The following is a 21,332-nucleotide window of genomic DNA, read 5'->3' as shown; positions in this document are numbered from 1 at the left end:
GCATGACTTTCAAGCGCTTTGACGTATCTACGATCCAATAAGATGTTCTCCAAGTATGAGTGTGCAGAAGATTCTACCTCTTTTACGTAGTGGTTCCTTCTAATGTATCTGGTCCACAAGCGGCCCGTGTGTAGACAACCACAAACGATCCTCAATGGTCGAGCCATGACTCCAAGCCAAGAGGCTATCCTCGCATTCAAGGTTGATAACGTGCAGGACGGGAACTGTAAGCCACTGAAGGCTGAATCTTTGCGATGGAGTTTTGACTATTTGGACTTATGTAGTACAATTGACACCGAGCCTTGAGGTTTACAGTTAAGAGGGGAAGAGCCTCACATGGTAATTGTACATATAAGTAGTGTGGAGGGTTAGCTTGTTAAAGTAGCATCAGCCCTGAAATAAATGCCAATTCATGGATACGATGTTTGTTACTACTGGATAACGCAATAACCACGCAGTTGAGTGCAAAAAAAGATGAGGGTGTTACGAAGCATCATCTTCACCGCAGTTGCGCTTCACTATTTCCTATCTTGACGTCCGCCTCGGACTCTTTTCAAGGGTGCTTACGACTCTCTCAATTGAAGAATGGCTTTGCTTCATCACAGGCAAAAAACGACAGCATAGATATTTCGGAAGTCTTTTCGTTATACTCAAGAGATGATACGTTGATGTTCAATCGTCGACAGGGGTTTGAATGTCCTCCGGCGACTCCTTTGCCTGTAAGCATCATATGGATATTTGATATGGGGAGCAACTGACGGAGATTTTATGTGTTTAGTGCCCCGATGGAATACACTGCACAACAGCGGCGTACGACGTATGTTGCTCGGATGGACTACATAGTTGTGAGACGGGGGGTTCTTGCTGTAATGGCGGGTATGTTACAACTATTTCAAACGAAACCGGTGGGAATTTAACTACTAATACTGAAATGATAGCACCCACTGCGCTCCTTCAGGCGGCCTCTGCTGTGGCGGCGCCGCCTGCAACGAAGGCTACAAATGCTTCAGCAGCGGCTCAGGTTGCTGCGAAGACGGCCAAACATGCTGTGAATCCGGCTGCGCCGACGTCGGCAAATCATGCTGCGGCACTCAATACCAATGCGATGCAAAAGACGAGCAATGTTGTTCTGGCAACGGCTGCGCACCCAAAGACGCAACCTGTTGCGGATCAGAGTACTACTGCAATAAAGGCGCTACATGTTGCATTGGTTCCCAGAAAAACGATGATGGGTCCGACGATCATTTCTGTTCCCCTGGAATGACTTGTCTTGACACTTTGTATCTTGATTTGAATGACTACCCCGGCGAAGATGAGATCTTTGAGAATATGTGCAGAGGGAATATGCAATGGCCCGGTTTCAATGCAGATCGGCCAAATGAGATTTTTCTGACGTACAACGGCAAAAATCAGAACGCCGCTGCGGCTGCGAATCGTCGAGCGGCGGGGTGTGCTGGGAGTCCTTGTGCCAGAATCTTTGGAGAGACGTTACCTAACGGAAATCGGATACGATGGTCATGCGAGGAGTGGCCTCCAGCAGCATCCGCCGAGGGTGGTGCGCTTGCATCCATCATTTGTGTGCCGCAGAGTATTAATAGTGCCATTGGAAGTCGGTGGCGCTGGGCGGTAGATGGGAAGTCAAAAGGTGATCAGATTCGGGTCAAGGTCAAGGGGATCGATTGTTCGAAATATACCAACGATAAGAAGAGGTCGATCGAAGAAGAAGATAAAAACATACTTCTCGGGAGGGCAGCAACTGGGGCTGTGCTCAAGAATGATAGTGAAGTGATTTTTGTCGATTCTTCCGTTTATGGAAACAAAACAGATGGTAGCGTTGCCATTATTATTCCGTTTGATGTTCCATATGACTTTGAAGCAACGTTTAATGTGAATTATTCCATTGCATCGGGGAGTTTGAAGTCTGGTTCTATGATCGATGACTGGGGAAATGACTTTGGCTCGTACGTACTTTTCTCTCCCATAACTTCACCGTTCAGCGGCTGACATGAAATGCACAGGATACCTATTTCAGACTCGGGACAAACGGCAAGTGGAAACATCCAAGTTGGCCCCGATGGTGTCGGCGATGTCATGATGTTTGCCTGGGTTGATACCACGGCTGTTTCGGTGAGCTACTCCACCAGCTTTTCCACGAGCTCGACCACAGCTACTGCTCGATCAACGTCGACAGCGACCTCCACACACTCTACGTCTACTACAACTGCCATTCCAACGTCGGCTTCGGCTGGGAATGGTGCGAGGGCAATCGATGTCCCTAGTATGATGCTCTGGGCTGAAGTTCCAATTGCTGCGGTGCTATTTGCCTAGGCTGATAGAGCAACCTGAGGATATCTAACTTAGTGGCTAATGAAAGCAGAAGATGATGTAATGAAACAATGACTTGGAGGATTATAGGGGTATGTATTTAGGGCTAATGAGACTACACCCTAATCAAGAACATCATGCAATCTACATTAGGGTTGTTACACTTCCTTGCCCTGGCCAAGGCGAAGACATCGAATTTGAGAATGAGCCTACAGATTGCATAGGTTCATTGCTAATTTCAAATTGCATGAATTACGCACGGCTCTTGTTCCAAAGAGGAGTTCCAAGGGCTTATTAGTGCAAATATTAAGACGTTAATCCGAAGTAGCAATCGCTCCCGTCCGAAAAACAATGTTCCCAGGGCCTCTTTTGCACATACGTAGCAATCCGCCAGTCCTAGCCCTACGTATGCTTTCAAAGGAGTCAGAAAAATATCAAACTCGACTCGGCTAATTTCCTCTGCAAATAAAAAGTCAACAAATCAATCCGATGGCACCCATTCGGCGCGAACAGAGAATACGTATGTAGTAAACTTGGCCTGGGCGGCTGGTGGAGATGTATCCGTTTGGGGAAGCCGAGTTCAAGGTGGCGTACTCTGTATTCCGGGTCAAAGACTCAAAGAACCGCATCAAAGACTAACAGAGCGGGGAGATACGTAGTACACAGTACATGGTTACTACTATGGTACATACGTACTATGTAGTAGATCCTCCGTAGAGCAGGAGAAGTGGTTGAGCATTACTCCAAAGAGTCACGACAAATCCGGTGGCCACTCTCCACTGGAGTGACCGGACAGTGTGGAGGGCAGAGGAGAGGACTGTGCGTTTTGGGCCAATTGGACGCTGACCGTTGGAACTGTTGGATGATAAGGAGTCTGCCGCGGTGGAGTCGTCGCAAGATGAAAAGTGGACTTGATGTGCAGTGCTCGGCCTGTGATGTGCGGTGTACCTTGCAATACTGATGAAGATGTTCGTTCAGTCAGTCGCACAGAAGAAATCCTGTCCCACGTAGTGTCTGGAGTAGAGTCTACTACGTAGTACGTACTCTGTAGTAGTGTACTTGGTGTGTACCGGCAAGTTCTGCTGCTGCACTAGCCAAGCGCAGGTCACTCTTAAGTAACTGGTCGGATGACGCAGTTGGTGGGTCGCTCGTCCTGACTTCCTATCCACTCCTCCTTTATTTCACCAACCTCTTTCTTGGGTCTCTTCTGTTCTTTCTGTCGCTTACTCTTCCTTCGGAGAATCTCTATTCTGTTGGTGTTCCTTTATTGTCAGCGTATATTATATATCAAAATGCCACATTCCTGAACAACCATCATCCTCAAAACAGCCTGTAGCCAAATGTGGGGGCCAGGTAAAACAAACAACAAACAGAAAACATGGCGAAACAACAACAATCCAAACCAGCCTGGACCACCACCTCACCGCGGGTGTTGAATATCCTTCGCCCACGAATACTCGTTCCGTTAAGCTGCGCGTTAGCACTATTATTATCAGCATGTCTGCTCGCGCTTCAATTTGAAAATCAAAGTTATGCTTTGCAACTACAGCTTTTCCGACCGAGCCGATACTTTGAGAAAGAGTGCTATGCGCCCGCCGAATCGGCCACGGATCGCTTACAACATGGGATGACCGGCATCAGCGACGGAGAATGGCAGTTTAATCCTAGCCGCGATGCGAATAATTATGCGTTGAATTCAGAGCAATGTCTGGCCGCGTTTCCTAAGATGTTTATTGAGATTGACAGGAGCGTTGCGCTGCGGAAAGAGGCCAATAATCCCATCACATTCAAGGAGATCGACTCGAGAAAGAAGCTGGGACAGGGCATGGCAAGAGCGATGATCTATCAGGGCGAGGTAAGTCATTCTCAGTGCTCCTAGGTACTTCATTTACTAACTCTTATAGCTCTACATCATCGAGTATGGCGACATGATGTATACTGCCTCACGCGCGAAGTCAACCCTCCATTCTCTCCACCGTGCTTTGGTAGCCATGCCCGACGGTGAATCGCTTCCTTCGATCGAATTTCACTTCTCCGCCGACGACTTTGTCTGGGACGACCTCAAGCTGGCAGGCGGCCCGGTATGGTCATACTCCAAGCGTGACACTGCCGACATTGATGAAGAGGACGTCGACGACAGCAATATATGGCTGATGCCTGATTTTGGATACTGGGCCTGGCCTGAGGTCGATATTGCGCCGTACCGCGAAACACGCCGTCGCATTGCCGCTGTTGATGCCGAGTTCGAAAGTTTTCAATCGAAAAAGAAACAACTCATGTGGAGAGGCAGTCTAAATACGGCCGTTGAGCTACGAAATGGGTTGCTCGAGGCTACGAAAAACAAATTCTGGGCCTCCGTTCGAGTGGTAGACTGGGGCAACAAAACTAGTATGGAGGAAAACATCGTACCGATTGAGGATCACTGTCGCTACATGTTTTTGGCTCACACCGAAGGACGCTCATTCTCCGGACGAGGCAAATACTTACTCAACTGCCATTCAGTCTTCATCACACATCCCCTCATCTGGCGGGAAGCCCACCATGCCGCATTCATATCATCCGGCCCCGAAGCAAACTATATTGAAGTCGCAAGAGACTTCTCGAACCTGGAATCGAAAGTGGAATATCTGCTTGACAACCCACAAGTCGCGGAACGCATCGCCAACAACTCCGTCGCTACTTTCCGCGATAGGTACCTCACCCCGGCGGCCGAAGCGTGTTACTGGCGGTACCTGGTACGCAAATACGGCGAAGTCTCCGATTTCGAGCCTAAACTATATGACGATCGAACGGGGAAGATGAGAGGACAGCCTTATGAACAATGGGTTCTTTAATTGTGGATACACGCCTCATTTGATGTGCTGTAGAAGGAAGGTTATTGCTGGTTAATAGGCGTTTTACATGGGTACATACACTGGGTTTTGGTGCGGACATGGCGTTATGAATATGGCATATAGACACACGGGTCAGACATTCATCAGTTGATTAATGATAATGACATAGAAGCAACCTTCTTGTTTGTGGGTGTTTAATTCAAGTTCCATGAACATGGTTAGCAAGGCAGTTCAACTTGTATGGGTACTAGGCTGTACAAGGCATCTCTTCCATCTTCGCAGCGCCATTTTTCCATCCGAACGTCGCAAAATGGGGGAGGACAGTGACCGCGGCCGAAGCAGCTATCACAAATGATGAATTCGAGCCTTATAGTAAGTACTAACTTACGTATAAAGGAAGGAGTTGACTATGCAACAGGCCATCAAATCAGCTCCGTCTATTCCGTCTAGTGGGTTTAGTTATGTGCAACCTAGATACAATCCTATCCAAGAATTCTTTTCCTTATGATCACATGCGAAATTCACTAAGTTACTACGCAAGTTAGTAGGTTGCAATAATCATGACTCATCCACACCCACCCCGCGTGAGGCTGAAGTCGCAAATTTTCAGATCAGGATGTACGTACAGTATGGATAGGGCTGACTCTGAAGGGCCTGGCCCAGCTCTAACATTCGTCCATGTGTACAGTCTCTGCCGAGTTTATATAACAGTATGGGGTTGCAATTTAAATCCTAGACTGGACTGGGCTAAAGCTTCCTAGAGCAAAACTGTATTCATTGGTTTATCAACCCATGTCCAAATCGGTCTCCGACTGCAACTCTGCAGATGGGCTGTGCTATATCCACAATTACGGTACCGATTGGTTGGTTACGGAGTAAGCCATTTCCTCTCAGCTACCATGTGCCACACGATACTCGCCACAATCAATATGAAGGTCTGATAAGAACTATGTATGCGTTTCAAGGTGCACTTTGTAGACTCTGGATGCGTCATTAATGTTGGTTTGGTGTCTGTTTACTGCGCCACTTTTGAGGTTTTCAAACAGACATGCCAGATCGAGACCCCGATGTGTACTCATAGTAGATACTGTGTAACTTATCTCTTGTCTACTACAATCCTGTAGTTAGTTAATATTGATTAGTAAATTAATAAGTTCAGGCAACAATGCAGCTAAGTAGGTCCTTGTGAGGCTGAATGGGATTTTCGTTTGTACACGACAACGCACATGTATTTTAATATATTCTGCACGAGGCTAGAAATGTATAAATAAGGCAGGCCTGGCCTGCACTTGAGTTTTTAATCTCAACCTCATTCTTATTCTCTCAAATCAACGGGGGGGAGGCCGCTCTCTTAGTCTGTCGCTACCTACCACGAGCGAACACTACACCATCGTTATTACCTACAACCCCCCAAAGAAGGCCAAGTAAGCAGATCAAAATCATGGCGTCTCTCCTCCAGTCCCAAAATGTGACTGCAGCACAATCCTCGCCAACGCCACTGTCTACCCTTCCCGTGCTCGAATCTTTCTTCCCAGGCTTCTCAATAATCTCCATCTTCTTCTCCAAATACCTGCAGCTCGACATCAGCGCATATCTCTCTTTGGTCTTTTTGCTAGCGACGGTAGTGGCAACCATCCGTCTGCGCCTCGAAACCGTCATCGAAGGCGCCCAGAACTACTTCACCTCCACAATCGAAGTACGCATGGACGATGAAGTGTTCAATTATCTCATGTACTGGATTTCTCGTCAGGGCTTCTCCCGCACATCCACCCGCGCTGTTGCCAGTACCAAAACACGCGCAAACTCATATTACTCGGATGACGACATGTCTGGCGACGACAGCGACGATGACTCGGACACTGAAGCAAATGATGAGAAAGAGTTTGCCGACGCATCGAACGATTTTGATTCGTACTGGTCGCGTCGTGTAAACAAGGACAAAATCAAACCACTCCGCATCACCCCCGCGGAGGGAATTCATTGGTTCCACTTCCGGGGCTATCGCATTAAATTGAAGCGCGAACAAATCGAGAAGAGGAATTATGGATGGGGCATGCCCGCTGAGAAGCTCTACGTCAGTTGCTTTGGCCGTAACCCTGAGGTGCTCAGACAGTTGCTTCTTGAGGCGCAGCGCATGTACGTTGATCGTGATGGCGACAAGACGATTATCTACAGGGCACAGAGAGATTCGGGTGCGGATTATGATTGGACAAGGTGTATGGCTCGACCTCCCAGGCCCTTGTCGACGGTGGTGCTGGATGATGCGCAGAAACATGCGTTTATCGCGGATATCAAGGAGTATCTGCACCCGAGGACGAGGAGGTGGTATTCGAATCGCGGCATCCCCTATCGCAGAGGGTATATGTTCTATGGTCCACCTGGAACGGGAAAGTCGAGTCTGTGTTTTGCCGCTGCGGGTGCCATGCATCTCAAGATTTACCTTATTAGCTTGAACTCGAGGACGCTCAATGAGGATTCGTTGGCGTCGTTGTTCCAGAGTCTGCCGCGACGATGTATTGTGTTGTTGGAGGATGTTGATGCGGCTGGTGTTGCGAAGAAGCGTGGTGAAAAGACGAACGATTCTACCGTTGATAAAACGACAAAGACTGCAGGTGATGATGGTTCAAATGGCAACGACGGCGAGGGCACACCACAAACCGAAGGCTTAACCGACGTGAAAAGCACGGATGATGATACGACTACAAACAAAGGTATCTCTCTCTCCGCCCTACTTAACATCATCGACGGAGTAGCTTCCAGCGAAGGCCGGATATTGGTCATGACCACAAACCATATCGAGAAACTTGATCCCGCGCTATTGAGACCTGGACGAGTTGATCTAAGTATCGCATTTGGATACTCAGATCGCGACACGATCAAGAATCTATTCATGGCTATTTATGCTCCCTTGGATTGCGAGGTGCCCAGATCATCTTCTTCTTCCTCACCTGCGAATGCACAAAAGAGTACTCCTCCCGCATCACCACGACACTCACCATCCCCATCCACATCATCAGCAACCAAACTACCAACATTATCCTTTGAAACTCACACCAAAGAAGAAATCGCAGATCTCGCCGAGAAATTCGCCGATGCGATTCCCGCCGGCGAATTCACGCCTGCTGAGATTCAGGGCCATTTGCTGCTACACAAGAAGCATCCTATGCATGCCATTGAGGATGCCGAACTTTGGGTACAAGGAATTAGGGAGAAGAAGAGAGATAGAAAGGAGAAGTAGTTTGCCTTCCTTGTCTCTGGAAAGTAATGGTTTGATGCGTATTTCCTCGAAGCTTCTCCGAAAACATATTATGACATGGCATTGTATTATACACGAGATATCCAGAAGCATTGAATACGAAGTTATGATAAATGGATAAAAAATAAAATTCTTCTGGGAAGCATTTGATCTTAGGGCTAAAGCTAGGGCTACCGGTACTTACTTTTCTGATAGCGGTGCCATAGTCGGTAAATACCGAACCCTACAATGAATCGCCGGAACTCAAACTTCTTGAATCTGGACTTTAGTCCGAAACAGCAATAGCAAATTATTAGTCCAAATATCGTCACATAAAAACAGAGTCGATGCTACCTAATTCCATTCCCCTCATTCAAGAGAAAGACCATTCGATGCTGGGTTGGGTGGGTTGAGGGGGGATCTGCAAATCGCCGTTGACGGCGTGACGGAAGCGGGTGGCTTTGAGCTAAACCAATCATATGTGGGGAACTATACGATTCATCTTGAAGATTCAAAAAAGGTTCGAGGATATTGTTGTACGCCATTCAGATAGTTGAGGTTGTAACAGATGGAAGTTGTTTCTTAAAATTACAATATACAGCTCGGACGATTCGATCGGCCCTGGTACGCGAATCGTTATATCCCTCCCTTGCGTCGCGGTGTGGGCTATAGGGCTCGCGGCACCAAGTTTCAGGGAGGTCAATGGAGGGGGTGGTACAAAAAGAAGACCGAGAAGTAGATCTTAATAAATATTTCATACAATTCTGCATCTTTGAACATTTACCAGGTGCTGTGTATCGGACAAACGTAATGATCTTCGTATGCCTGTCAGCTGGATGTGCGCAGTATTTTCCATTTACTCGTCATGATATCAACATCTATTAATACTACCTACAATCAGGCTACATGTAAGTCAATAGCCCGGTAAATATCCGGGACCATCCTTGCTGCAAACTCAAAGCATGGGTGTTAGTTAGTATGCCTACACGGTACCTGAACGATCGATCCATGTTTCCCCTTCCCCCTATCGTGGATCCTGTCAACCATGGAACTGAGTGTGCAATACGACCTCAAATTGGTTCTGCACCCTCGACAGGATTAAATTGTCAGATACGACACGATCTTCCTGTTTGCAGCCGACTTCATGTACAGAGTCTCCCGATTTTCAACCAAATATAGGGTTTTTTTCACCTCTGAGTTTCCACCTGCTCGTCGGGGATAGCACGATTTGCTAATATTTCAATTTGCGAGTCCCACTCACACCTGGGATCAAAAGACAGGATGGGCTGACTGTTTCCAGTGAGAGAAATAGTCAAATCCAATTATACCTACGTGTACGGGGAAAGAAGTTGTCCAATCCCTACTATCCTGTTTAAATCCCAAAAAAAGATTCTTGTATTCCTATACGTAAACATTTTGTAGCTTGACCTAGCGTTGTATCTATCACGAACAAGATCCCTTGTTACTACCAACCTGGGATCCTCACAATCATATCTGATGATCCATAGATGTTTTCGATACAGAAATCCTGGAACCCTTCTTCTTATCCTTACTCCATCCGGCAACTGGGTTTACGTTTCCCTTCTGTCAGTTGCGCCTATCCGCGTCTGCCCACGAGTCGGTTGGACGCAAGGTTGGCCCCTTATCGGTTTATGCCAGGCACAATGGAGTTAGGTTGTAGTTAGATACTCCGACATTTACGGAATGCGAGAGTATTAAGAGCATAGCTATGGCTCTTCCGTACGCAGACATTTTAATCCTAATAGAGTTAGTTCTCTTGGTGGGTTGTGAAGCGATTACTTAGACAGCTGGCCAGCTACGCACCAACGTCGCTGTTCTCGGTGCTGAATTCATTCAATCCAGTCATCGAGTTCATGTTACTTGTGGCGTTTTCTTCTTTTCAATTTTCAAGACCGTTCTTGAACTTTATTTACTTTTCTTTTCCGTTTTTTTAAAAAATCTATATATTCTTAATTGCTGTCAATCGAAACATTCACATCATGCTTCTCAGCCATTCACTCTCAGTGGCAATCCTGGGAGGGCTTAGTATTTTACCTACAGCTTGCTCTTCTCCTTTACTTTCAGGTTCAGAACACTCCACGGCCAACAACAGAATCTCATTCGGTCACTCTTCTAGTATCACACTTGCCCTAAACACGGACTTCCCGGACCCGGCTTTTGTGCAGCATACGGACGGATCATGGTACGCCTTTGGCACCAATGGAAATGGCAGAAGAATCCAAGTAGCTTATTCAGCCGACTTTGTTTCCTGGAGTTTGTTGAATGTTGAGGCACTGCCTACGTTGGCGGGATGGGAGGCTGAGCCGGACCATTGGGCTCCTGATGTCTTCCGAAGGGTATACTATATCCCCTTTTCCAAACCAAAGATTGACAATCAATAACTGATTATGCAGTCTGATGGTAACTACGTCATGTACTACTCGGCCATCGTCTCATCCAGCCCCAACCGCCACTGCATCGGCGTCGCAATAGCCGACAGCATCAACCCAGCGGGTCCTTACACTCCAATCTCCACCAACCCAATCGCATGCCCACTCGAACGTGGTGGCGCCATCGACGCCAGCAGTTTCCAAGACTCGGACGGCACGCGCTATATCCTCTACAAAGTGGACGGAAACAGTGTCGGCCACGGCGGGGAGTGTAACAATAGCGTTGAACCAATTGCCGCAACGCCAATTATGCTGCAAAGAGTTTCGGAAGATGGGATTACGCCTATTGGCGACGCTATCCAGCTGATTGATCGTGATGCATCGGATGGCCCCCTGGTAGAAGCGCCTTCGTTGGTTTGGGCGGGTGACGGGACGTATTTGTTGTTTTATTCGACGCATTGCTTTACGGATGTCAAGTATGACGTGCGTGTTGCCACTGCTTCGAGTATCACGGGGCCGTACAGTAAGAATGGCATTTCGATATTGGCGTCGAATAATCAGCTGTATGGACCCGGTGGTGCGACGGTTTCGAATGAGGGGAATATGTTGTTTCATGGGTGGTGTAATGGGAATACTATGAGGTGCATGTATGCTGCTCATATGGAAGTTAGTGGAGGAAGTCCTTTCGTCGAATAGACATCCAAGGTTTCCCCGAGGTTCGGGGAGATTCGCGTATCTGCCATGTGGAGTGACTTGGAGAAGTCGGTGGCCTCGGTTCTGTGTACATACAGTTGCTGGAGATATAGCTTATAATTAACCCACAGTCATATAGACTTGACAGATAGAATATACTTATAATACTGCTTACCTGCTTCATTCATCCAGCTCAAATACCCCAAACACCCAAAGGATCCTCGCCCCCAGTATTAACTCTAATCTGTTGGAGCCTTTTCACTCGGCGAGTCAGTGTACCAACAGCAATCGGACCGATCAAAGTACATAAGGATATGGCCCATATAATGACCAAGTAAGCATCTGAAGATTCGCCGTCAGTACTACTGGAGAAGATTCCTCGGCTCTGTGCAAGCGCCGCAATCAAGTATCCTATCTCTCCACGCGCTATCATTGCTAGTCCGATGATTGCCGGAGGGTAGAGAGATTTTGGCTTTGGGGGAAGTGAGACTCGACCACCCGATCTGAGCGTTGATTCATTCCGCAGAGGGGAAAATTTTGCTTTCTCTGCGATGCTAGCACGGGTCAACGACTGTACATGTTCGGCAGATGAGCTTGAAGCGTTGACCTGGCCCGGATTGGCAATAGCCGTACTCTTTCGACGAGTGGTCTTATTTTCAGAATGCAAAGTCCCTTGCTTTTTCTTTGACTTTGCCATGTTTCCGGTGCACGCCAAACTAATGTATGAAAACACTTTCTTTGAAATGTGGATCAAGCAACCCACTGGACTGGTTGAAAAACGCATCAGCCATAGGCCAGTAACCATTTTTCCGAAAACCATCAAGATGGCATAGACTACGCCACGCCAGACTATGTTCCCTCTGAACATTTCAGTGATAGGAATGGCAAAACCAATGGATGCCTGGGGTCACCGTCAGCCTTTTTACGCGGGAGAAAATTGACAGTGGAGACTCACAAAGAAGAAGGGAATCAGGATACGGTCAACTGGACCTTTATAGTACTTTTCATAGATTACTTCACCTGTATGAACCTTATGGTCCTTACTGTGCATTGGCAGCGATGAGTTTGACGAAGTATGCTCACATGGACGCTGCTCTCCCGCTTGAGCATTCCATTCTTGAGAATTAGCGTGACTTTGATCCATGATGGATTGTGGCGAACCGGATCTTGAGCTCGTCTGCTTTGTTTTCAACTCCGCATAGTATTCATCAAACCATTTCACGATCACTCCACCAAGGTAGGCAGCGAATAAACTTGATGTACCGGCATATGTGGCGCTAGCAACCATTCCCACAAGAATGACTGTGTGAGCCGAGAAGGCAAACTGGGGGGTCTTCATGAATTCTGGAAACTTGTTTTCCTTTGTCATGATAGCCTGCAATATAGACTTCAAGCAAAAGGAGCACAAAACAAATACTCCAACTCCGAACCCAATGGATACAAAAACTGGTCGAATGACAGTAATAGGGTTAAATGAAGTGTTGCTTCCATCCAGATTTGCAATTACTTGTACCAGAACTAGACCAACGACATCATCAAGCATTGCAGCGCAGGTAGTCACTGTCCCGAGTCGTGTAGAGATCAAGTTGGTAGTTGACAGGATAGTGAATGTAGTGCCAAGACTGGTTGCGCTGAGGGCAACACCGGCAGCGAAAGCCTGGAGCGAACTTGCAGATACAAGCTCTTTCAGCACAAATGACAGAGCGATTGGTGTCAAGATACCGGTTAGTGCCACCGCTATCGACACGAATATATTGGCCTTTAATGCTTTGATCGATATTGACAAACCACCTGTATGACGTCAGAGACTCGAGAGAAATGTGAGATATCGAACGGGGTGGTAGTTACCTTCGTAGACTATCATGATTAAACCAAGATATCCTAGCTGTTGAATGACATGTTCTAGGTCAGTATCAACCCACTTAGCTCCTGGAGAGCCCCAGAGAATCCCGATGAACAGCTGGCCGATCAGCCCGCAGTATAGAAGCTTATCAAGGCAGACATTGACGATATTCAGCACTAGAAGGAAGCCTGCCTGATTAAGGATCGTCCCAATAGATGGCTCTTCGTAGGCAAAAGCTGCCTGTGATGTGTTTGTAGACATGTTGTTTCTCTAGATGGAACCTTGGAAATGGCTGGGTGGTCTATTTCGGCCAAGGAAGTAGATGTTTTTCGAATCTTCTCGCTTTGACAACAAACTCCATCGGCGTAGACTGTGTTAATTCTAATAAATACGGCTGTCCGACAACCAAATAAAGATGAATATGTAGTTAATAGTGCAGAGAAAAAGTCAAAGTTGACAAGCGAGGTTAGAATAACATTGCAATATTGGTCGGTACCTAACATCACTTGATTGGCTGGTTGCCTACCTACCACCAGCAGCCTCCACAGGACCACAGCCCGAAATCTTCCTCATACGACAAAACCTCGTCAACTCATTGAGCACGCAGACGTTCGCGCTTTCGGGCTGTCTTGTTTTAGAAAAAAGGTACAAATACTATTCTATTATGTTGTCTAAGTTACCATCCGAGATTTTACTGCTCATCGGCGAATGGCTTGACCTCGTCGAACCCCGTAGTGTGCTTGACTTGGCGTATGCCAGCAAGCACTGCTATTCTATCGTTGCTGTCATCTCCTATCGGACCCTGGCATTCTCAACCGATCTTACAAGGCTTCAAGAGGATGTTGAGGGATATTACAAGCTACTCAAACGCGTGAATGGTCACGGACGTGTCTCTCGTCTCGTCATCAGCAATCGGCTACCACACCAGGCTCAACAGCGGGAAGAATGGCATCGACTCAAGATGTCCAGCGCGGAATACAATGGTAGTGATCTGGACATTTTTAAAGAGCAAGAGAGAATTTATGCAAAGCAGCCCGTCAGAGATTCGGCCAGCCTCGATATGCTCTATAAAGAAGATCATCTCTGGAAACCTTTGGCTACATTCATCGAGCATCTACCAGCCCTGACCTCGGTCTTCTATAATAATTGGAACCAATTCCCACCTAGCCTTTTCGAAAGCATTAATAACTACACACCTGGATGCGCGTTATATTTGACTAACTTTTTCTTGTCGAGTCTGGGCGCGGATGGTACAGATGATTACGAGTTTCGTTTATCGACCTCGCCATGCCTTCGTGGCATTATTAGCCAATATGAGGACACAAATGGATATGACTCATATGGAAGAATTACATATCATACCCAAGCGCTACAGTCTCTCATCCATGGTCTCACCCCAAATTTAAAGGAGTTTTATGTATATCATCGACCTCATAGGATCAACGAGGAAGAACCTTTACAGCCACGCGATGATTGGAATTACTTTAGAATGAATTGCCACGGAAATAGTACACAGAGTCACTCTGGCGGTTCATTAGAAAATTTCGGCCTCTCTTATTACGGGCTGTACCCAGAGGAATTTGAGTGGTGGATCGAATCCGTAAACCTTTCAAAATTGAAGGCTCTTCGTCTATCAGAGCTCACATTGGAAGTGAATTCCATGCAATATCTGGCTTCGTGCCGATTTCCGTCTCTCCAAGAACTTGACATCAACTTGTTCATCAACACAAGCCGCCAAGCCATGGACGATTTTAAATCTGCTGCTAATCACTTCTTACTGAACCTGCCTCCTCTGACCCATCTTCATTTATTAAGATGGGACCCTAAAGTATGCGCTGGTTTGATATCAGAGAAATTCGGTTCGCGGCTACGCCGACTCTCGATAACACCGGCCTTCAATATAAGCATACCTTTACAAGATATACAAAGCCTTGCAGAAGTTTGTCAATTGGTGGAAGAACTCACAATTGAAATCAGTCGCACTAGAGGCGACAGCCAAGAAGTCGCACATTATCGATTGCTTGGCTCTTTTCCAAGATTACGACGTCTATTTCTCTCTCTCTCACCCTCGGGTCATGTTCTTACCAGAGGTACCCGGCACGATGCTGGAGCCGCTCACGAGGATCATCATAATAACGTATTTGAACCACGAAACGACCCAACTTTCAATGAGTTTGATCAGCAGCACGTGGAAACAACGTATGGCAACGGCTGTCTCATACCCAGAAACGGCCATATCAGAGACGCCATGATCAACAGTGCTTTGGATGGACAACTCGCCAGCGATATCTTTACCGCCATAAACCCCAGGGATGGGCCACTCGAATTTATGCAAGTTCAAATCTCCATGGGTATGGAAATCTGCCGTAGGGTTGGTGGGGTTGATCTTATCACTATTCTACACCGAATAAGCCCCCAATGTACCGTGACGCGGATTTGTGGCGATGAGCTAAATCTTAAAGTTCTAGTCGATTCAGGGGATAGAGAACCACCCCCACTGCACCCCGATCTGCAGCCGTGGCTGATGCCTATCTTCAACCGAGTCTGGCCTGCAAAGATTGGGAATTGGTACGAGGATTGGCACAGTTTCCCGCTCGCAACGTCGCCTGATAAGGAAATAGACTGGAAGTCCGGATAGAATGGCGCGACTCTAATATGACTAGCATGTATTTTCTGACAATGCAAGATAACTTTTGACAGTTTGATCCATTTTAGAGTTCGAGGTGTGCATTGTCTCCAAAATAAAATTCACAACCCGACAGAATTCGATATGACCTCCAGTCTGAGTCTAGAAAATTCTCGGTCCCAATACAGATCTAAACTCTTACACCTATGTACAGAAGGCCATTGCAGGTTACGGCACAGATTTGCCCCATCAAGGGTGTTATGAACGAAGCTCAAAATTCAAAACCAAGTCCAGGGCATGCCAAGGAACCGGTTGTTATTTCATGTCAACCGCACAAGATTAAGGATGTCATATCCAGCCTTTAATGTGCAGTATATTCATAAAAGCTCAACTTCGCAGCATCCGGGATCCTGGTCCAAATTAAATTATGTTACAGCGCCTTTGCGTTCGGCGACCTACCACTCTTATCATACAAGTCAGCTGCCTCTATCATCAAGGAGCCTTTCCTATCCGTGGAGTTTCTTGTGCCGTCCAAATGGGGTTTCGGACAATCTGGCTCCTATTATTCAAGATTGTAAGTGACTGGCTATGAAATGCATAAATTGTTCACAATAACGTCATTGTTATCATAAATGATGCCTATCTGTACTGGTTTCGTTTCTTTTTCGAGTTCCAATGTTGCCCTACCGATGTAGCCCGATCTGATAATAACGGATAATCCTTTTGTCGAGATTTGTGCAACCTCGAGGTCAATCTTTACCAAATGCTAGAGCCATCGATATTCAGTCAAGTTTAGGTCTAAACTTGAACAGCATTCCGTTCGGATAGATGAAGAAAACCCTATGTGACGGGGTTAGCATTCCTATATCCGGATTGTAACTGTCCAGTCATTGTACAGTGACTTTAGAATTTTACTGGGATTGAAAACAATGTCGATGAAACCCGATTGGCACTCCGGGAATTGAATCGGGATACAAAGTCCATGGAGCTTGGAGCATGGACAGATTTGACAAGAAAGCCTTAGATTTACTGTTCAAAAGCTCACCGCCCAGTAAACGACAAGCAGATTCATCTAGAAGTAAAGTAGCTAACAAGTATACAACATGTCAGAATCAGAATCTCTTCTAGAGGAGTTGAGCAATTCAATCACAGAGAATGCCAGGATTGTGAGCCAATACCTGGCATCTCAGAATTTACCCCAGCCCTCGTTTCGCAGTGATGGCCCAACAACTATTCTGCCGAAGGGCTGTCCTCAAAGCATTCAAGCACGCGAAAGCGTCATTGCGAAGTCTTTGGAAATTCTACAACTTGCTATCGGTCCCAGTGAGTTTCTACCTCATCTCACTACAGGTGTAAGATTTTCATCCTTCCGCTTTGGAAAATACATTTCCAACTGAGAAATATGCTAGTATCAATACATATCCTGTCTTCGCTGGCTATGTCAATTCGATATCTTTCACCTTGTCCCTCTCAACATTACAATCAGTTATGCCGACCTTGCAACAGCGGCCAAGGTGCCAGAGCAAAGACTTAAAAGTATCATGCGCATGGCCATGACTAGCTTTTTGTTTCTGGAGGAAGAAGCTGGTAAAAGAGTCCGACTGGTCATTCTGCGATATCAGAGTTGTTGGCACGCAATCAAGACATCCATGCCTATGCTTCTTACCTGTCTTCCAATTCGGCGCCGCTCGCTCTACAGATGACACCAGCGCATAAAAAATGGGGCGCAGGTAGTACGCGCACTTATGAGACGGCATTCAATTTGGCTCACAGTACAGACTTGACCTTTTTCGACTATCTTTCTAGAAATCAAGACTTGATGAGGGATTTTGCACAGCATATACGGAGCGTGAGGAGTAGTGAGAGTGTTGGCATCAAACATCTTCTGGCAGGATACGAGTGGCAGGCAATACCTGATGGTGGCTTGGTTGTTGATGTAAGTCTGCCGTCTGAGATATAAAGAAAGATGCGCCATAGCTGATATGAATGTGAGTACTACGTGGGAGGATCTACCGGCACTTCCGCAATGAGATCGTAGATCTGAATATCTTCAAAATCACGTACATATACGTGGTAAAGCTGGCAACGATCGGTAATTTTGTGTTCGTGCCCGGTTTTAAAAGAGACGCCCCCATTTTCTAAGGTTCTGATGGCGGCGGAGTGGCGCAGATGGGGCCGGCTAGCTGCATGACAGGACTCTAACCAAATTGGGAGATCAACCAAAGCCACGATTATATACTATGTCCCCCAGTCGCCTTACAAGGCTGACGAGTACTCAAAGTTTATTTGAACTTATGATGGCTGGGTAAGCTTTGAGAAGGATTGACGAGTTTTACCAAGAAGATTCTGTCAGTCCGAGGGTATTTGCCATGAGTTCGTACAAGTCTGAACACACTGTAAAGAATACTCCATAGGTAACAAGGGATGTTGGCCAGTGACATTCACGATTCTAGAAATTCGATTGGATGGGGCACAACAAATGATAGACGTCGCGTACCAAGATAGTTTGCGGATCATCGATTATTTGCCCTAGATAGGAATGCATAGAAATTGGATGAGTGTTTGCACATATATCATATTTGACCTGATCGCTGGGGAATTCATATCTCCGGCTTAACTCCGTTTAACTGTCTACACCTCATGGTAAATTTGGCGAAGGATATAAGTAGGAATTGGGAATTAGGGAAATGAATAAATTCATCAACAAATGAACAGACTCAATGAGCTCTTTGGTGCTTCGTTGTTTTCGGAAAGGGATTAAAGTGGAGAGATCTTTGGAGGATCATTTGGCTGTTTTAGTGCTTATAATAGGCTTGTCTCTAGTGCTCCGTAAAAACATTACCAGCCGGGATCCGAAAATATAGTCTACATAGTTAATATTGAGTAATGTGATCGGAGTTAGCAGTTAGCTTCTATTGAAAGCCCCCCTTTCCGATCAATCAACCCAACTAGCATGCATAGCAATAGTTGTAAACAAAGAAGTGGAGTCATAAGTAGCAACTTCCTAAAGTGGAGATAATAGTTCACTATCTCCGGCATCCAAGCCATGCCTGTCCTTATTATGCTCTGCGATAACGCGTTCCTCTCCATGTCCTCTAGGTTCACTGCTCAATTGCCTTTTTATTATCTTCCAAATTGTCGCAATACCTCTGGGAACTCAACTACCATCTAATTCTAATTGACCAACCATGGCACCATGTCTGCCAAGGTGCCTACCGAGCCACCGCCAGAGAATGGTTACGATGAGAAGCGGTCATCAGACTTCAACAACGAGGGTACAGCCTCGGATGAGGCTAGGCCTGTTGATGAGATCACCCCCCAGGATTCCAGCGATGCTGATTCTGGTCCACAGTACCCGTCTGGATTGAAACTGTTTTTTGTTTTTATCGGGTTGGAGCTGGCGGTGCTCTGTGGCTCTCGACAACACAATCATCGCTACGGCCATCCCACGGATTACTGATGACTTCCATGCGCTTTCTGATATTGGCTGGTATGGTTCCGCTTATCTGATGACATTTTCTGCCTTCCAGCTCTTCTTTGGACGCCTCTACATGGTATTCAACATCAAATAGATTTTCATGCTCAGCCTCTTTCTTTTTGAACTCGGCTCGCTTATCTGTGGTGTTGCTCCAAACTCCATCGCTCTTATCGTCGGTCGTGCCATTGCGGGCTTGGGTTCGGCTGGGCTCTTTTCAGGCTCGTTGATCATCCTCGCTTTTAGTACTCCCGTCCATAAACGGCCTCTTTTCACTAGTTTGATCACCTCTGTCTACGGAATTGCCAGCGTTGTAGGTCCACTGCTCGGTGGCGTCTTCACAGACAATGTTACCTGGCGCTGGTGCTTCTACATCAACCTTCCAATCGGGGGCGTGACTGCTGTTGCCATATTCTTTTTTTACAAGGCACCACCCCCGCAGCCGCAGCCGAAGAGGACATGGATCGAGAGTATTTCGCGTTTCGATCCTATAGGTACTCTGCTTTTCACCCCCAGCATTATCTGTCTGCTCATCGCTCTGCAATGGGGTGGCATAACCTATCCTTGGAGTAACGGGCGAATCATTGCGCTGTTAGTTGTCTTTGGTGTTTTCTACTCCTTGCCTTTATTGCTGTGCAGTTATGGGCCGGTGAGAATGCAACTATTCCACTACGTGTCGCTAAGTAGCGAAGCATAGCTTGTGGAGCCCTTTATGCCCTGTGTGTTGGCGCTTCATTCTTTATTATGGTCTATTACATCCCTCTATGGTTTCAAGCCATCCATGGTACATCAACCACACACTTGGGTATTGATACATTGCCAATGATGATTGCTGTGGTCCTCGCTAGTCTCTCAGCAGGCTTCATCGTCTCCACCTGGGGCTACTATAACCCGTTCATGTATGGCTTGGTGGTGATTGGTTCTATAGGTGCCGGTTTGTTAACCACTTGGATGGTTGACACGTCGACAGGCAAGTGGATCGGATATCAAATTCTTTTCGGTGTCGGAATCGGCATGGGCATGCAACAATCTATCATTGTGGCACAAGCCGTCCTGCCTATGGCTGATGTGCCGATTGGTACCTGTATCATGCAATTTTTCCAGATGTTTGGTGGCTCGCTATTTGTAAGTGTGGCGCAAAACCAATTTACCAACCACCTCGTGTCAGGTTTGACAGGCATCTCTGGCATTGACCCGGAGCAGATTGTCAATGCAGGTGCCACAGAAATCACAAGCCTGATTCACGATCCTGCTATTGTGCATCAGGTTCAAGTTGCGTATAATAGTGCTTTGACGAGGGCTTTCCTAATTGCGCTAATAATGACCTGTTTGGCTGCCTTAGGTGCAGTTGGCGTCAAGTGGCAGAGTGTAAAAGCCCCAGCTCCTAAGCCTGAGACTGAGTCAGCTTAGGCAGATTCTTCTTTTTGAGTCACACATGTATGATGGCTTACGTATATGTGGACTATATTTTGCGCTTCAAGGCTTCAAGGCTTGTCATGAAATCCTGTATGGAGGAAAGTTTCGGTCGATGACTTGGGGCTAGAAATCGGTTCATAGAGCTGAAAGCAGTCTGATACTGCATTGCTTTAGGCGATGTATTAGGACTGGCTATGCTTGAACCTGTGTTATATCTGACGTATCCTCTTACTTAATATAATTTGATAGATCCGCTTATCATGCAACTAGTGTGCTACCAAATCCCTGCTCATCAAGGTAAGACTATGCCGGAGTGCCGTGCCGTAAATCTTGTTTTAGTATAGTGTGATCTAGTTGGATCCAATTACAGAGGGGTACATCGAGTATCTAGGAGCGTAGGACGCGAACTCCAATAAGTTCCTATGCCATGAATCATTTCCTTGCATCGGCGATAAACACTTGTATAGATACTCCGAAGAAAATCACACGCTGGGT

The 21,332-nt window shown here is 46.6% G+C and overlaps 9 protein-coding genes across 9 annotated transcripts; 8 read left to right on the top strand and 1 right to left on the bottom strand.

Annotated features, from left to right (window-relative positions):
* Positions 1–869: 869 nt before the first annotated feature.
* EYB26_006482 (uncharacterized protein) lies at positions 870–2,328 on the top strand (the record flags this gene model as incomplete). Its single annotated transcript, XM_054265758.1, has 4 exons — positions 870–876; positions 939–1,162; positions 1,219–1,961; positions 2,019–2,328. 4 exons carry the CDS (start codon positions 870–872, stop codon positions 2,326–2,328), a joined length of 1,284 nt encoding a protein of 427 aa, XP_054121733.1.
* A 1,375-nt stretch (positions 2,329–3,703) lies between these two features.
* On the top strand, positions 3,704–5,159 carry EYB26_006481 (uncharacterized protein; the record flags this gene model as incomplete). The annotated part of the gene is made up of 2 exons (XM_054265757.1): positions 3,704–4,180; positions 4,230–5,159. 2 exons carry the CDS (start codon positions 3,704–3,706, stop codon positions 5,157–5,159), a joined length of 1,407 nt encoding a protein of 468 aa, XP_054121732.1.
* Positions 5,160–6,600: 1,441 nt separating this feature from the next.
* EYB26_006480 (uncharacterized protein) lies at positions 6,601–8,397 on the top strand (the record flags this gene model as incomplete). The annotated part of the gene is made up of 1 exon (XM_054265756.1): positions 7,939–8,397. The coding sequence occupies one exon, from the start codon at positions 7,939–7,941 to the stop codon at positions 8,395–8,397; it is 459 nt and encodes a 152-aa protein (XP_054121731.1).
* A 1,997-nt stretch (positions 8,398–10,394) lies between these two features.
* EYB26_006479 (uncharacterized protein) lies at positions 10,395–11,480 on the top strand (the record flags this gene model as incomplete). The annotated part of the gene is made up of 2 exons (XM_054265755.1): positions 10,395–10,751; positions 10,809–11,480. The coding sequence occupies 2 exons, from the start codon at positions 10,395–10,397 to the stop codon at positions 11,478–11,480; spliced, it is 1,029 nt and encodes a 342-aa protein (XP_054121730.1).
* Positions 11,481–11,670: 190 nt separating this feature from the next.
* Positions 11,671–13,581, bottom strand: EYB26_006478 (uncharacterized protein; the record flags this gene model as incomplete). The annotated part of the gene is made up of 3 exons (XM_054265754.1): positions 11,671–12,378; positions 12,433–13,268; positions 13,326–13,581. The coding sequence occupies 3 exons, from the start codon at positions 13,579–13,581 to the stop codon at positions 11,671–11,673; spliced, it is 1,800 nt and encodes a 599-aa protein (XP_054121729.1).
* A 403-nt stretch (positions 13,582–13,984) lies between these two features.
* EYB26_006477 (uncharacterized protein) lies at positions 13,985–15,958 on the top strand (the record flags this gene model as incomplete). Its single annotated transcript, XM_054265753.1, has 1 exon — positions 13,985–15,958. One exon carries the CDS (start codon positions 13,985–13,987, stop codon positions 15,956–15,958), a length of 1,974 nt encoding a protein of 657 aa, XP_054121728.1.
* Positions 15,959–17,049: 1,091 nt separating this feature from the next.
* EYB26_006476 (uncharacterized protein) lies at positions 17,050–17,649 on the top strand (the record flags this gene model as incomplete). Its single annotated transcript, XM_054265752.1, has 2 exons — positions 17,050–17,298; positions 17,356–17,649. The coding sequence occupies 2 exons, from the start codon at positions 17,050–17,052 to the stop codon at positions 17,647–17,649; spliced, it is 543 nt and encodes a 180-aa protein (XP_054121727.1).
* Positions 17,650–19,142: 1,493 nt separating this feature from the next.
* EYB26_006475 (uncharacterized protein) lies at positions 19,143–20,118 on the top strand (the record flags this gene model as incomplete). Its single annotated transcript, XM_054265751.1, has 2 exons — positions 19,143–19,336; positions 19,533–20,118. The coding sequence occupies 2 exons, from the start codon at positions 19,143–19,145 to the stop codon at positions 20,116–20,118; spliced, it is 780 nt and encodes a 259-aa protein (XP_054121726.1).
* Positions 20,119–20,243: 125 nt separating this feature from the next.
* On the top strand, positions 20,244–20,831 carry EYB26_006474 (uncharacterized protein; the record flags this gene model as incomplete). The annotated part of the gene is made up of 1 exon (XM_054265750.1): positions 20,244–20,831. The coding sequence occupies one exon, from the start codon at positions 20,244–20,246 to the stop codon at positions 20,829–20,831; it is 588 nt and encodes a 195-aa protein (XP_054121725.1).
* Between the last annotated feature and the right edge of the window lie 501 nt (positions 20,832–21,332).

This window comes from Talaromyces marneffei, chromosome 5, assembly GCF_009556855.1.
Source record: "Talaromyces marneffei chromosome 5, complete sequence".
Classification (NCBI taxonomy): Eukaryota; Fungi; Ascomycota; class Eurotiomycetes; order Eurotiales; family Trichocomaceae; genus Talaromyces; species Talaromyces marneffei.
Note: the sequence above shows the minus strand (reverse complement) of the source record. Positions and strands in the feature narration are given on the sequence as shown.